General features: G+C 46.0%; 1 protein-coding gene across 1 annotated transcript in view; it reads left to right on the top strand.

Annotated features, from left to right (window-relative positions):
* LOC126535683 (glutamate receptor U1-like) overlaps positions 1–13,477 on the top strand; it is a 134,797-nt gene extending 121,320 nt beyond the window's left edge. Inside the window, exons 7-8 of the mRNA XM_072287015.1 lie at positions 678–844; positions 13,089–13,477. Coding sequence (XP_072143116.1) covers positions 678–844; positions 13,089–13,338 — 417 coding nt within the window. The 3' untranslated portion in view covers positions 13,339–13,477. The remainder of the gene's footprint in view (positions 1–677; positions 845–13,088) is intronic.
* The last annotated feature ends 3,216 nt before the right edge of the window (positions 13,478–16,693 follow it).

Here is a 16,693-nt window from a genome sequence, read left to right as displayed (position 1 = left end):
GCTCATCTTGTTGCGAGAATTAGGTTCGATATGCTTTGGTCCTTCGGTAACCAGCTCGGGCCTCAATTAGTAAGGCACTGCCCTTTGTGTTATCCTGCAGATCTTGCCTTCTAATGTTTTTCTTCCCATTCTTGTAAATCTATATGCTATTTTTTGTTTCCATTCTTTGCATCTAACTCGCTGTCTCTGTTTGCCTCTCACGTCTTTCTTTATTTTTTTCATGCGACAGTTCACGTTACAGATCCACGCAGATCAAATACGGAAATTAATAACACAGAGTCAAAGGTAGCAAGTACCAGAAAATGAGTCCTGGTTGTCAGTTTAGACTTTCAATTACCCTGTACTTGGTTGCTAACTTCCTTTACTTCTTCCTCCCTTCTGTATTCAAGCATTTCAAGTACAGATAGAGACACTGACAACACTTGCGCTGTGAGAAGCGTCATCTAATGGAAAGCAGAATCTTCAGGACGAGTTAGCGAGCCGTCCGCGAGGCAGCCTCTGTTTGTTTTGCGTTTACCCTTGGCGCTTTTTAGTGCATCCTTTACGAAGCTCGCAGATAGCACGGGCGCCATTCGCAGGCGCAAGTGCAGCTAGAGGAGCGTGCCACATTGCACCGGTGCATTGTAGCGTCTATCCCAGTGACATACGCATGCAATCGACACATTTTTCACGCACAGGTGGTGTTTCTGGACCAGACTTTACTGTACCACGCTTTGACAAGACTGTACGACAAGCCTCCTCAAGGGGAATTTTACATGGGCCGGGAGATCGCCATGAACTTGACCATGGGCATGTGGGTCAACAGGGGCCTCCCCGTTAGCCTGCGCAAGACACTTCACCAGCGGTAATCCTAAATTTTTTTTTTTTTACACTTGCATGACGACGCTCGATTGTGCATGGGATATTTATGCCAGCTTGTGCGTGGAAGGTTTATATCCCTTTGGCAAGGTGCGAGTGTGTGCATGGAACTGTAGTTTCTCCTCGCAATTTAAATCTGTACATTTCTATCTAGCGGATCCGGCAGTGTGCATTCTTTGTAGAAAGTCAGAAATTGGCAGAATTGAATAATTGTATCATATAGCAATGATGGCGCTTCTGCACAATACCTGAGCCTGTTCTACAAAAATGAACAGGTTCAGAAACACGTTGCTGTGAGCACGTATACTAAAGAGCCTCGGATACTGTGCATCATCACACCCTTCACCGCCGTCAAGAGGGTCCACAACTCCCTTTCCAACAACAGCAATGCATGCCCACGCATCCCGAGGCTTCCCGCAGCATTATAGGCAGTCTGTTTTATGTGCACTACAGCACGAAGGCCTCTCCCAGCAATCTCCAAATAACTCTTTCTCGCGCTAGCTGATTTCAACTTATGCCTGAAAGTTGCCTCTTCGCACCAGCTAATTCTCTGCCTTCATCGACTGCGCTTCCCTTCCCTTGGTACCCATTCTGTAACTGTAAAATACAGCTGGTTATCTGCCCTACGTATTGCATAAGGCAATGCGCATGGCCTCGCTGCATGTACCGAGAAACTGACAAACCGAGTTTGTCGGATACACCAAAGTGCCACTCAAGCAAGCACAGTGTGTGGACGCGGGTGCCAGCGGTAGCACCGTTATTCCTGGACTGCGAACGCGATCTCGCCGTTCCTTCCACAGATTCGCTCAGTTGGAACAGAGGATACAGACACTGCTCAATTACCGTGTTAATTATCCCAATCAACAAGGCCCGGAAAGCTAACCTTAGCCTTTTCAGCCGACACTCCTGTTTACCGATTCTCAGAAAGAATGTCGACAAATGAAGCTCCACAAATAGCACACTGACGTGGCAAACTTCCCGAACAGACACTACACTTAGACATCGAGGTCATATGGGCTTCAAGTTATGTAAGAATTTATGCAAATGAAAGAAATAACGTTCCTGCCCGAGACTAATTTTTCTGGGCGCTAAATACTCCAATGCGCGCGGTCCTTTCAATCCAATTGAAAACATACTAAAGCAGCTAAGGCTGCTGTAATATGATTTCAACATACCACAATAATCGGCATGCGCGTGAATTATCAAAGGAAGATCAGTATTGAAGCAGTGTCCATTGCTCTGGATGGCGCTGTTAGTAAACCTTCCAACGCTTTCTTGCAAAAAAAAAGTCATATTTGGGATGCACGGAAAGCGATGCGTAAACTTAAGGGGAGTCTCAGTTGATGCACAGTCACGGAGCTGACGAGACGTTCATTTGAGGGATCGCCAGCCGTTTGTGCGCAATCGCGAGTAACAGCGGGCGTGAGAGAGAAAATGTGGGGGCTTTTGCTCCTTTAATATATGACTCGGCCTAGGCACTACGGAGGAGCTTTTTTGGCGCGTGTTGTATGCGCTTGTCCCCTAGACATTCCGGCATTGCGGAGTACGGTCGAGTTTGTTTACGCTCGGACGCTGGCTGCCGGCACGGTAACATAGCCGAAGCAGCAGGCACTGACGCCCGATTTGGCGACCGCTGTGTTGGACAGACCGTCTCGCACCTGCGGCGCTCGTGCTATATCAGTCGCGGCGGATCATAGCTTTCTCGCGCCTTACGGCAAGGTACCTTGTAAATAACGTCGCTGTTGTTTCTGTGGGCGCAGTAACGGCCAGCCCGGGCCGCATATATTGAACATGTAGGAGGCAGAGCGCCTTAGCAACCACGGTGCCGCTTTTTTGCGGACGATTAAATTGTTTATTCAAGCATTCAATCTGTGGAGGACCAATCTAGCTTAACTGACTATCTAATAGACTAACAATACACGACTGGTGTATCCAGTGGCATATGACCCTAAACATCTCGAAATGCACGCACATGGTTATTACACGTAAAAAAAATACGCTAATTTGCACCTACACGATAAATAATATGGACATTAAACAGGTAGAGGAAATCACATATCTTGGAATTACAATTGATTCCAAGATGAGCTATACCGCTCATGTTCGGTATGTTTCCGCGGCAGCAACGAAAACGTTATGGTTATTAAAGCACCGTTTAAAGAACTGCACTAGTGCTACCAAATTAACCGCATATAAGACAGTTATTAGGCCAATACTCGAGTATGCCGATATAGTCTGGAACCCTCACACAAAGGCTGGTATAGACATTATCGAACGAGTACAAAAAAAAGCTCTTAGATTTATCTACAATGCTTATGATTGGCGCATTTCAGTCACCTCTATAAGGTTGCGATCTGGGCTCCAGACACTAGAAACTCGTCGCAAAATGCACCGTCTACAAGCAATGTATAACATAGTTAACAACCACACTAAAATGAGATTTGACAACTACATGCAATTTAATAAATCGCGACTGACCAGAGGTAAGCACAATCAAACAATATTATTGCCGCGTGCTAGAATAAACGCATATCTTTATTCCTTCCTGCCCAAGACAATTCGCGAATGGAACGCTCTTCCGCAAAGCGTGGTCAACTCAGCCACTCCAGATTCCTTCTTATCTGCAGTACAGACGTGCTTGTAATGTCATGCATTCATTGTATCTTTTGCTTGTTACATGTTCTGATGTCTCCTTTATTACGCCTTTCCTATTGGAAGCAATGTGACGGCATCATCGTATTTCTTTTGTGTATTTGCATATGTTTACCTTGCCTATTGGGCTGTTTTTTTTTACTTATATTTTTACTTTTTTTTTATCCCCTTGATGAAAAAGTTTGAAATCACGTGATCTTTGTACCACTCCTGCCTGGGCTTCCGAATGGAAGCCCGCAGTATTCTGAAATAAAAAATAAATAAAGTGGCTGAAAGGTCGCCGGTGACGATGACTGACTCAGCACCAGCGCCGCAGCCGCGAGAAAGTTGGCACAGATGCCTCATTTGCTGATCGCTGTGTCTGTAGGGGCAAGGTTCTGACTGGTGTTGTAAGGCGACAGGTCTGGGCTGTATGGCGGATGTTGCAGCGTTTCTCACTTGAACTTTGCCAGTTTTGTATTAACCACATCCGCGACGTGGGCGCAGGCATTGACGTGGAGCTAGATGACCCAATTCGTCAATTTTCCATGTAGTTTGTTCTCGATTGCAACGCCCAGCCGATCCGGCGTTTCACAATATCGGAAACGAATAATAGTCTCTCCAGGGTTAGCAAATGCAATCAGGAATTTATTTTATTATTATTATTATTTATTTTATTTACTAAATACTGCAGGCCCAAACTAGGGCCCATGCAGGAGGGGTATCAAAAAGGTTTACACAAGCACTGGTAAAAACATCAAATAGAAATCGTCATAAATCATGAAGAGAGAGAGAAAAGATAATATATACATAAAGATGACACACAAATGAGCACCTTATGGCCGTGAAAACAATTATGAACATTGCAACTTTAGGAAAAACAGTCCTATGCAAGAGAAAAAAAAAACAAGAAAAGCGCTTCACATTATGACGTCAATGCGTCGAATTAGTCACTGTTCGGAAGCATACATAGCGGCAAAGCGTTCCACTCTGTAATCTTTCGTAGAAAAAATGAAAACTTGAATGTGTTAGTACGTGTTCTAAATGGTGTCATCGATTCAGCATGACGATTTCGAGTCAGTCGTGACATCAGAGGTTGGATGTACGGAGCAGGGTCTAATGCGAGATGGTTGTTTTTCAAGTGAAAAATAAACTTTACTCTCAGAATTTCGCGACGTAGCTTAAGCTCCTAGATATTATTTTGTTGCATCATAAAGGTTGGGGAGTCCGTCATGCGGTATCGAGAAAAGATAAACCGAATGGATTTACATTGAATCATTTCTAGAGCATCAATGTTTTTCTTAGTGTGTGGGTCCCAAATAACACATGCGTATTCGAGGGCAGGTCTAATGATTGAATTATAGGCCAACAGCTTGACAGATGGAGGGGCTTGTCGAAGTTTATATCTGAGGAAGCATAACTTACGGAAGGCGGATGCGCATATGTTAGATGCGTGGTTATTCCCACTGAGATTCTTTGTTATTGTTACGCCGAGGTACTTATATTCGCTGACTTCTTTTAGTGGGTTAGATGATAGCGTGTATGGAAAAGAGAAGTAATTTTTCTTTCTAGTTACATTCATGTACACTGTTTTTTCGGAGTTTAGCTTCATACCCCATTGGTTGCACCACTGATAGACATTATTCATTCAATCATTTAGAAGCACCTGATCGTCTACGGTATGAATTTCCTTAAACATAACGCAATCGTCACCGAATAGCCTTATTTCAACAGGTTCAGGGATAACATCAACAATGTCATTAACATATATTAAAAAAATCAAAGGCCCTAAAAACACTTCCCTGAGGAACACCTGGTGTAACCGGAAGTTTGGATGAGCAGTAATCGTTTATATTAACGAACTGTGTGCGATTAAATAAGCAAGCGGAAACCCAATCCACAATAAAGTTTGGAAGGCCAATATTTTAAAGCTTGAAAATGAGTTTAGCGTGAGGAACTAAATCAAAGGCTTTCTTGAAGTCCAAAAAAATAACATCAATTTGTCTGGATTTATCTAGAATAGTTCCGAAAGTATGTACGACTGAGACCAATTGAGTAACATGTTGAAAAAAACCATGTTGAAACATGTTGAAACATGTTGAAAAAAACCATGCTGAAACCATGTTGAAAAGGGGTTAATTTATTCCTTTAAAATCAGTGATATAGTTGGCTATGATATACTCGAGAATTTTGCAACAGGAAGAAGTGACAGATATGGGACGATAATTTGAGACCAATGACTTATCCCCTGTTTTGCCCCTAATTGCCCCTTACGATATAAAAAAAATTAAAAAACACTTTTCCGGCGGAAATGACGGCCTTTGATTTTTTGGGGGGTGGTGAACTCTAGTGTTTCCACTGCAAGCTTTGCCGTCATGTTTCAGGCTCGCAGTAGTGGCGCCATGATTCGTTCCCGGTCACAATTGCAGAGAAGAAGTCGTCACCCTCATTGTGATACCGGATCAGATGAGTCAAGGCAGCGCCGAACTTCTCCGTCTTCTGGCGGTGGTTCAAAATCTTGGGCATCCATTGTGGACACAAGAGCCGATAACCGAGATGTTAATGCATTATAGTGTGTACCGAACCCTGACGCATGTTCACAAGCTCTGCCAGTTCATCGATGCTTATCCTCAGTTATTGTCTAATCAGCTCATGGATGGATGGATAGAATAACTTTACTGAAAAGTCCTACGAGCTACGGGGCGCAAGGCCCCATAGAGCGGGCTGCTCCCACGTTGGGACCGGGAGTTTTAACTCCCTGGCCGCGCCGTGGGGTCGCTGGACGGCCCAGAGCTGCTCTGCCAGGTCCGTGCTGCGTAATGCTTCTTGCAGCCTGGCGGAGTCTTGATTCTTCTTTGCGTCAGTCCGACCGCGCGGCCAGAGCAAGTGCTGTACGTCTAGTGTGCTAAGGCAGTTTTCGCAATATGGTGTTGTGTATAACGCAGGCATGTAGTCCGTTCTGCGTGGGTACGTGTTGGGTTGAAGCACTGTGAACGCTTGAAGCCTGGTGAGCTTATTGTGAGGTGTGCTGTATATTCTGCGGTCTAGATAAAAGTGGTTTGTGATCTCGTTGTATGTGGAGGGAGGGTCCCGATTCTCGCTGGGATGGTCACGACCAGAACAGGTGGCGTCGCAGAGGGTTAGGTTTCGTCAGCTCTTCAACCTTTGCAATTGTGTCGGGGGTGATTGCACGGCGGTTTTTACCCGGTCTTGGATCATCTATGCAACTTTCACGTCCTTCTTTGAACCGTTTGCTCCAACGCTTCACAGCGCTTGTGGCGTCGTCTTGTCTCGTCTCTCGTCTACTTTTTGCGCTGTTGACAGCAGGATGGGAAACCAACAAGCCCAAGCTGCTATTCTAACGCTTCACAGCGGCCAATGAAATGCAGTGTTCAACGTACACGGCAGCCGGCGACAAATTTCTTTTTAGGAAACACCTTCAGCTGTCAAAAACCTCACGACACCACGCTGTTCAACTTTTGGAGTGTCGATTATGTCACGCAACCACGTTCAGCCCAGTGTATGAGAGCATTCAGGAATCTTTATCCTCACACGTGCATGTCACTTCTGTAAATGAGAGATGCCTGTGTGCTACGCGCATCTGCTTCGCAGATAATCAACAGAACCATTATTGCGCGGGGTTGGTTGGCTAGCTTTCATTTGACTCGCCCTCGTACGTTAGAAATGCGAAGATACAATGGAATATACAAATGCGAAGATACAACTTGATAAAGGGCAAAAAAAGCGTTACTGGAAACGAAGTTCTCTGCACGCATACACAAAACCTCGCAATAAGATATAGAAATATTCGTATAAGTCTCCAATAAATCTACGTATCTAAGAAAAAGTCACGGTATATATTGCGTCAAACAAGGCAAATAAACATGTTGCACAATCACAGATTCACACATCACAGAATCCTAAGGCCCGCCCCTCCTCTCTCCACTCCCCCCGGTGTATCGCGCGCGACGGAAGGCAGCGCTTCCTGCCCGCTTTTCCCCTTTGCGCACACAAGACTCAGGCACCATCGTCGACTCACACATGCCACCCTTCCCCTCCTCCCTTCACTCGACATACAGCATGCGGCGCGCGGTAACGATGTTATTGCCCTTGCACTTTATACGGCACATAAGGGCGCACCAAATGTACAGACCGGGCCGGAAACCTATTTGGCTTGTGCTCAGTAACGAATTTTGGTATACATGATCCATCATACGATTATATAAAACTCTTTCAATTAGTTTTACTATATTTGACGTAAGAGAGATAGGCCTAATGTTGTCAAGATTGTAGCCGGCTCCTTGTTTTTTAAGCAACGGAATAATTTTGGCTGTCCTCTATTCTTGTGGAATCCATGAATTTTGTAGAGAATAATTTACCGTATTCAGAATGTCGTCAGGAGACATTTCAAACAATAATTTTAGCATGGCATTGGAAATGCCGTCAGGACCTGGAGCTGAGGCAGGCAGAGACCCAAGGACATTAGACAGTTCTGACATTGTGACTTTTACAGAGTCATCGGTGATGGGGGGCCTTAGTGGCCCATTCGGCAAACGTGATGTTAAGAGTTGAGCTAAGCCCTTTCCTATGAATTCTAATGAAGCAGATATCTCGCGTGGTGAAAGAATTATCGATTCAGTATTCGGTCGTGTCGGTATAAATTTTGTGTATCGCAGGAATCTGAACAGGGCTTTTTTGTTGCTGGGCTTAGAGAGGAAGTCACGATGTTTTTCGTCATATTCGCATTTGGCATTCGATACTGTTCTCTTGAACGCAGCAGCTGCGAATTTATAATCACTCCAGTTACTCGGACACTGATTGTAAAGTAATTTCTTCCATGCGGCTTTTCGTCTTCTATAATCCCGCGTGCAATCCGAATTCCGCCAAGGAGAGGTAGTCCCTTTGCTTATGTTAACATTAAATTGGGACATTTTAAAGGGACTTTTTAATACAGCGCAAAGCCGCATGGCTTTGATGTCATTGGGTATCGTTTTCTGGGAGTTCAGGACCGTTTTCAAGACACTCTGAAATTTCTGGTAGCTGACAAAAGTCCGCGTCGGAGACTCCAGGGGAATAACAGGACAGACAATATCAAACCTAATAGGTAGATGGTCACTAGTTGAGGCTGAGTCGACAGTAGACCAGGAAGTTACGGAAATTCCTGAACTGGCAAATGTAAGATCCAATGCTGATTTAGAAAGGCCCTGAATAAAGGTAGCTGAATTCGTGTTTAAGCAACAAAAATTTTGACTAATTGCCCAGTCCGACAATCGCTTTCCACATGAGTCCGTTTTGAAACCCCAAGACACATGATGAGAATTAGACTCCGGCTAACACAATTTCTTTCCTACAAGATTTGACAGCGGTATCGAGGAAACGAGTATCATGCACGCCTGTGGGAAAATATGTATTAACTAATGAAAATGGGGAACAACCAGGAATAGTTACATCTATTGCTAGTATGTCACACTCTTTAGACATATACTGTTAGGAAATTTTTACCTTGTGGCATATTTTAGTTGTTATCAAGAAAGCAAGTCCTCCGCCTCTCTATGGACGGTCCAATCGAAATAAACGATAATTTTTTATATGGAAATCTTGGCCGTTGGAAAGCCAAGTTTTCTGCAAAAGAATAATGTCGGGAGAAAGTTGTGAACAAAAATATATTAAAGCGGTAGCTGCTGAAATAATGGAACGGCAGTTCCACTGTAATGCCTTTAAATAACCCATGATGAATTAATGCCTACTTTAGAGACCGCTTGCTCTAAAATACTGTCTTTTAGAAAATCTTTTTTCGAGATACTGTCTTTACCATACTTTGTAGGTTTTGATTCAGGGACAGAGCTGGAAGAGTTAGAATTAGAATCTGCCTTGGAAAGACTATCTTTCACAAGCTTTTTTGTTTTTTGAGTGCGGCACAGAGACCGACGGGTTATCGTTAGGTGATCTTGTGCGTTTGAGCGTCGGGAGGTCCATTTCTACATCCTGGTTGTTTTCCGACACTGATCCAGACAAGCAGCCGTTGTCGGTCTGCTGAGTAGAAGTTGATAGCCTCGCATTGTTTGCGTCTTCTACAGTAACTGATAAGGGATCCATTAGCTGTTGAGCATTCGATGTTAGGGTCTGTGAAAGAATCTGCGAGCTAGCATTAGAACTCGCTAAAGGACTGAACAGCTGAATCATTTGTGAAGTCAGCACTTGAGCTAGCGTCTCTGACAAGTTTAATGTTAATTGTTCCATTGCTTTTGACAACGCTTTTTCGACCGCTGTCGCAATAGAATCGGAAAGGGCTGAGTCTGCAACCATTTGCTGACGGGCTGTCACTCCTGCATATCCCCTAGGTCTCCCCTGAACCTCAACAACAGCATCACGGCGTGAGCAGCGTATCCTTTCAATGACATATATAATTTGCATTTCCTGTGATCTTGCAGGGCAATTCGTGTAGTTAGCGGGGTGACCACCACCACAGAGACAACATTTCTCTTCTGTTGACGAACAATTACTAAAATTGTGGTTGTCTCCACAAGTACGGCAGCGGGGTGCAGATCTGCAGCCCCTAACGCTGTGACCAAATCGCCAACACTTGTCGCATTGTAGAATGCGTGGAGCCGGAGCTTCTACCTTGTAAATTAGGGGCCAGCTCTTAATTTCTGTTGGCCGCATCGTCCCAGCACATGTAAGTATAACCGACTCTGTTGGTACCTTTTTATTGTCAATTACTCGACTACACCGGTAAACGGATATGACTCCAGCCACCGAGAACATGTCTAAAATCTCGTCAGGCGTTAAAGTGACGTCTACCTCTCGCACAATGCCTCTAGAGCATGCGAGATGTGGCGGTACGAAACAGCTCACCGGATGTGAAGCGAACGTGGTACAACTGAGTAGTTCTTCACAGAGGTCTGGTCTGGTGAGCAGCATAGTATATCCCCTTTGCCGAATTGGCGGACCTCTGTGATCTGGCGGAAGTGTGGTGAGGCCTTCTGCAATTCGCCCTGAATCGTCTTTGGATTTTTCATATTGATCGTTCCGCCGTCGGTGGGCACCATGGCCACAGGAGCATTGCCGGCTCCACTGCGAAGAAAAAACTCCAGCGGCAGCTCATGAGGAGCTACCGAGGCTGACCACGGGGAAGCCCCGTAGCCCGGTGATGATACAGACATCAAGCAAGTCTAACCCAAAAACACATAAAAAAGAAAGAGTAACGGAAAATTACAAGCTAGGCAAAGAGAATACCACCCGATACTTGACCTACGCCCCCAAAGCAGGAGAAGCCAGAATCGAGGAACTCGTTTCCTAAACGCAGAGCTAGATCGAACGCTGAACAGGACGTCCGAACGTGACGGGATTGGTTCCCAACTTCTTCTTTGTCTGTAGTTGGGCGTGCACAAGAACATCTTTAAAATTAGTGTTGCGTCTGTAGGCTACTCTGGCAGGGTCGGGAAAAATCTTATTATGTTTCTGGTTGCTGGTGAGAGTTGGGTAGTATTTACTGAGGATGTTATTGACGTTTGGGAGTGCGTTTGAGAATTTAGTAATAAGAAGAGGCGTTGTTGTTCTTGCGATCCTCGGGCGGGGCTTGAGGACCTCGGCTCGATCAAGTTTGGTTGCAGCGGTGTAGGCTGTTTGAAGGTCACTGTTTGGGTGGTTCCTGTTTGATAGGGTTTCTTTAAGGTGATCGAGTCTATCTATGTAGTCTTGGTTTTCAACGCAAATGCGACGTAGTCGTGTGGCTTCGCCTTTAAAGATGCCTTGTTTGCAATGTCTGGGATGGTGGCTGGTATATTCTAGTACTGTTGTTTGTCGAAAGGTTTCCTATACAGCGTTGTCTTTAGCTCCCCATTGTCAATGTATATTATTATTGTGTCCAGAAAGTTTATGCGCTCAGTTGAGGATTCTGATGTGAATTTTATTGTTGGGTGAACAGAGTTTAGAAATGCTACATATTTATTTAGACTGTCTTGACCATGTCCCCATATTATGAGTATGTCGTCTATGTATCGTAGGTATGTGTGGGGCTTGGTAGTGCAGCGCGATAGGAAATCTGTTTCTAGAATCCCCATAAATATGTTCGCGTAGGTTGGTGCAAAAGGCGTACCCATGCTTGTACCATGTATCTGTAGGTAGTAACTCTCCTCAAATTCGAAGTAGTTATGTGTTAGTACTAATTCAAGGAGAGACAAGTAGACTTTAGTAGAGTGTTGTGCATTGTGTTTAGACAGCATTTGTTTTATCGAAGATAAGCCATCAGGGATTCGAATGTTGGTGTACAGCGCCGTGACGTCTAGTGTTGCGAGAATTGTGTTGTGGGGTAGGGTGCCTTTAGTATTAATGTCCTCCATAATTCTCAGCAGGTGGGGCGTATCTTGTACAAATAACGGAAGTGCTTTTGGCAAGTCACCAAGGTAGTGGTTAAGGAATGTGGAGATGCTCTCTGTCGGGGTGTTGTTGTTTGATACTATTGGACGGCCTGGCATAATAGCAATGTATAGTTCAGCGGATGGAATTTTATAAATTTTTGGAAGGAGGTAAAAACGCCCGGCAGTTTTGTTGCTAGGTAGAGCCGTATTTTCAAGGAGCAAAACTCCCCACATTTCCTCTCTCGCACCCGCTCTTACTCGCGCATGCGCGCAAACGTCCGTCGTCTCCGCAAGTGCCACGCCCCGTTCTACCTACAAGCAGTTGGAAATAGACTTCCCGGTCAGAGGGTCGGCGACGCAGTGGGGAGAGCGATCGCAGACGATCGCTCTCCCCACTGCGATCGCCGACGTGCGACTGAGTTTCGCTGTGGGGGACCAGGAGCGGACTGCTGCATGGGCTGGAGCAGCCAAGCAGCGTCATTGCAACTTGGAAGGCGGCAATAGCGAGCGATTTGTGCTGTAGTGCAGCAGGCGTAACAAATGGGACGATTGTCAGGTGTCCGCCTAGGATTGCTGACTCACGGCCCGGTCCAAAATGCAGTAGGAGCGGATGCAACAGTAGGATGCAACAATTTGCAACTGCAGATTGTTGCGGGGTCAAGAAAGGCGGCAGGGGAGGCCTACGCTCTACCTGCGCATAAGTAAGAGGAGCGAACACAGACTGCTAGGGGGTGAGCGACGGGAACTGCTTGAGCAGCCTCGTCGGCAATAAAAGCGCCGAGCGTTGGCGGCACACGAGCGGAAGGCTTCTTAATGAAGAGGACCGAGGCAAGTTGACGGGCGACATTCTCACGCACTGAGCGAGCAAGTTGTCTCGTGTTCGACTAAGTCCTCACGGCGATGGCGAGGCCGACGGGGAAAATTTGCTTGGAGTGCCAATAAAAAAACGAGGAGATGTACACAAAAATACGAGAATTAGAAGCATGTATAGTGTAACCGATTGACTCAAGCAGGCTAAGTGACCATTTGTCAGCGTGCCGTTTCAATGGGAATGTTAGTAATTCATCTTGATGATCTTTCCATGAGGATTCAAGTTGATTTGTTACTTTTATATTTTGTAATTGCATGAAATCTTGCGACGAATTCATTCTTGCTTCACACAGTTGTCGAGCGTAGTGGTATAGGATGAGCGCAAAAAGGGCTCGCCCCCAGTCGTGCTTCTTGTGCGCATACTTCCAGCACACGATGGATTATCGAGTCCGGCCTACCCGAGTGGAATCGACTCAGCATCATCCAGCGAGCCAAGCAGAGGAGCCAGACCGGCACGCCAGGGGCGCAGTCCTTCGCCTTCCACACCATCCGCGTGGAGGACGTGAGCGGCCTCTTCTACCTGATGGTCGCCTGCTTCTCCGTCTGCCTGCCGGCAGCCCTGCTCGAGCACGTAACGTCGCTCGGCGAGCATCGCTGCCGTCGTCGCCGCGCTGCTTGAACGCGGCGCTCAACTGCAGCGTAGCAGCGACATCACGGCGGTGCACTCGCCTTCTGCTGCAGCATTTCTTGTCGAATGCGTAGAAGCGCCCTTAGAAAGGCGCACCACCTTCCTTCAAATAAAGATTAGCAATAGCGAATTATTATTCACTTCATCTCCGAGTGGTCTTGCCTTTTCATTTTTACAGCGAAGCTGTATATCTCTAGCCAATTCGACCGTACGTCCGTCCGTCTGTCGGTCGCCTGTAAACCTAAAGCCCCTTCGCCGCAACCCCATGCGCATGCGCGAAAATAAAAAGATAGGCGCGCGATTAGCAAACACCACCTAGATATGACAAGGCCTCTTTACTCCGATCCATGACGTCACGCTACCTGGCCCGATGTTTCCATTGAGAATGCTGGCGTGATAAAAGCGGTGCCGTCAAAATCACTGTTGCCTACTCGGGAGCGCACCATTAGATTCTATGGCAGTCCAGCCAGGGGTGCTACGCAGGATACGCCGAGTTTGGCGAAACTCGGGATCATCACGAGCTCTGGCGACACCCCAAGATGAAAGCACAAATGGTACCGAGACGCAGTTTATCTTTCGACAAGCCTCCAGTTTCATTGGCTTATCTAGATTCAATCTGGGTGGCTATCATTCCTGGGGCGTTGCCTTCTGGGCGGTCGACAAACTGGGGCTCACGTGATCATACTGTCGGTGCATGGTCGTGCCTTCTTTCACTTGTTTGTCCTTCCACCGAGTGCATTAAATGCAGAAGCAAGTTATAAAACAAATGCATTTAATACAATATTATTACTTATTTTAACGTGCTTTAGAAGCATTTTAAAGCTTACAAGGTGTGCACTGAATGTGTATTAGAGTAATTTGTAATTTAGTACGCTTCGCATTATACCACGAGCGAAGGCTGTGGTGGCGTCATCACATCCATTCACCGGGCGAGAATGGCGGCTAATCATCGGAGAAGCCCAGTGTAAACAAACTCGCTTGCAGTGGGCGACGTAGTGATCAGGCTCGACGATGACCACTATTTCTTGGATAGTTCTGTTCCTCCGCGAGCAATCTTTCCGTGCACCCCGTAAGACTGCCAACAGCTTCGGCGATTTTACAGATCGCAACGCGCACCTACTGTTCACGGTGCAATGCTGAAGAAACAACTTGTCCGGTGCTGCTTCTGTGAGTGCGCTGAGTTGCTCCGCTCTGCGTGACTGCGAGCGTCACGAATATTAGATAGTTTGACGCAGTAGTTCTGCCGAAACCCGCAAGGTGGAGAGAAGTAATCAATAAAGGGAAAATCAGACATCCACCCGTTCGTAGCAATTGCTACAAAGGAAACCCATACGGGTTCCTCGAAAGAAAAGCCTCAGAGTTGAAGAAAAATTCGTCCTGGTCCGGGACTCGAACCCGGGACCACCGCCTTTCCGAGGCAGCCGCTCTACCATCTGAGCTAACCAGGCGGCTAGCAGATGGCAGGGCGAAGTCGAATTCGTTGACAACACGAAGCAAAGGCAAGTGTTTGACGTAGTAGTTCTCCGGAAACCCGCAAGGTGGAGAGAAGTAATGAATAAAGGAAAAATCAGACATTCACCCGTTCGTAGCAATTGCTATGAACGGGTGGATGTCTAATTTTCCCTTTATTCAATACTACATAGTGTGTGAAAAAGGAAGACAGCCTATGTAGCTACGATGCGACAAGGAGGTGGCGCCGACGATGGATGTCGCAACCAAGACAGTTAAGGAGACATCGACAAACTGCAGATAAGTATATTTCAGTTTCATATTTAGCGTAATAATAGTGCAGGGATTAAGTCACTTTCGTAGTAACGAACTGAATGTCCAGCAGTTTAAAAGAGGCATTGAGAACCAATGAGTGTTCGTGCTTTTACATGCACGTGGGCCCGCGAAAATGTAAAAGTGATCGCGTTTACCCGAGCTTCGAAGCCATGCCATGCCACATGCATGTCATCATCAGGTAATTGAAAAATCTGCAGAGCACAAGAAACGTTTTACATGGCTTTATTTATAGCAAAAGGGCATTTGGATTAATTAGATACACATACAATCGTAAACGTTGTGTATCATAGAGCACAAGAAGCACAATACCCTGGGAAATATCGAGACTATGCAGCTACATTAACTCGCCACTAGCAAAATGGAATAGCAATCAAAAAAAGGGTCAGGCAAGGATACAAAATCACCCAGGTGCTATTCACTGCACGGTTAGCAGTATTCGAGCTATTACACTTAGGCGGACCTCGAGTGAGCATTGGAAGGCTGAATAATATGGAAAAGATAAAGATAACCTTCACTAACTTGGTGAGACAACAGAAATTCATTAGTTACATTCAGCCCGCAGAATCTATGGAAGAGTATCTTTATCCAGGTGAAATATCAATGACAAGTACTGGTATAAAGCAGGAAACTGATACAAAAACTTCATGTGCTGCACAGCACATGGAAGGCATTACCGAATCATCGTTTAGAATCATCGCATTCTACCGGTTATGCAATATGGGACATAAATCTGGAGGTTGACAAAGAAACTTGAGAAGTCGAGGACTGTGCAGAAAGCGAAGTAACAAAAATTGTTGGAGCATTAAGGCAGGAAGACAGTGGCGTAGTAAGCCGTGGCAATTGATATGCTAGTTGAGATTAAGAAAAAAAAAGTGGAGTCGGCGGGCAGGCCATGCACGTCTTCAATCACTTGTTGCCAATTCATAACATGTGATTACATAAGCCTAACAGAATGGATGCCAAGGAGAGAGAACTGCAGCCGAGGATGTAGAAAATTGCGTAATGGGACAAAAATATGATATTTGTAGGCATAGGATGCAATCAGCTCACATAAGACGGGGTTGTAGGGAGAGGCATTTGTTTTGCAGTCAACAAAAATAGGTTTGCGGTGCTGACAGTAGAGACTCGTGAAGGTGCGGGAACACCTCAGCTGCTGACACACTAATCAACATGACAATTGGCTCTGAAAAAGACAACCCCTGTCATGTGACGAGCTGGGACCAATCAGGAGGTGTCATCTGGCGTGTGAAGTCCTTTTTAGTAATAAACGGCCGCGAGCCGGCTCAGTCCTTGTCCGGTTTTCATCAGGAGCAGTTAGCTCCGTGTCTCCCTCTCTGCGTCGGCGCTCGCCGCGCGTTCGCTGGTCGGGGGCCCCCGTTTGCCTGCCGCTGCCGACACAACAACGTACAAGGGCACAGTTCGCAATAGGGGATAAGAAAGTTTGGACGTGGTAGTTCATAGTGTTTTTTTTCTATTTTCATTGGTTAACCTAGGTAGGATATTAGACGGCATAGTAGCAAGAGCTTGGTGGCGCAACCCACCGCCCCGTTCCAAAGGGGAC

This window comes from Dermacentor andersoni, chromosome 3 (genome assembly GCF_023375885.2).
Source record: "Dermacentor andersoni chromosome 3, qqDerAnde1_hic_scaffold, whole genome shotgun sequence".
Lineage (NCBI taxonomy): Eukaryota > Metazoa > Arthropoda > Arachnida > Ixodida > Ixodidae > Dermacentor > Dermacentor andersoni.
Note: the sequence above shows the minus strand (reverse complement) of the source record. Positions and strands in the feature narration are given on the sequence as shown.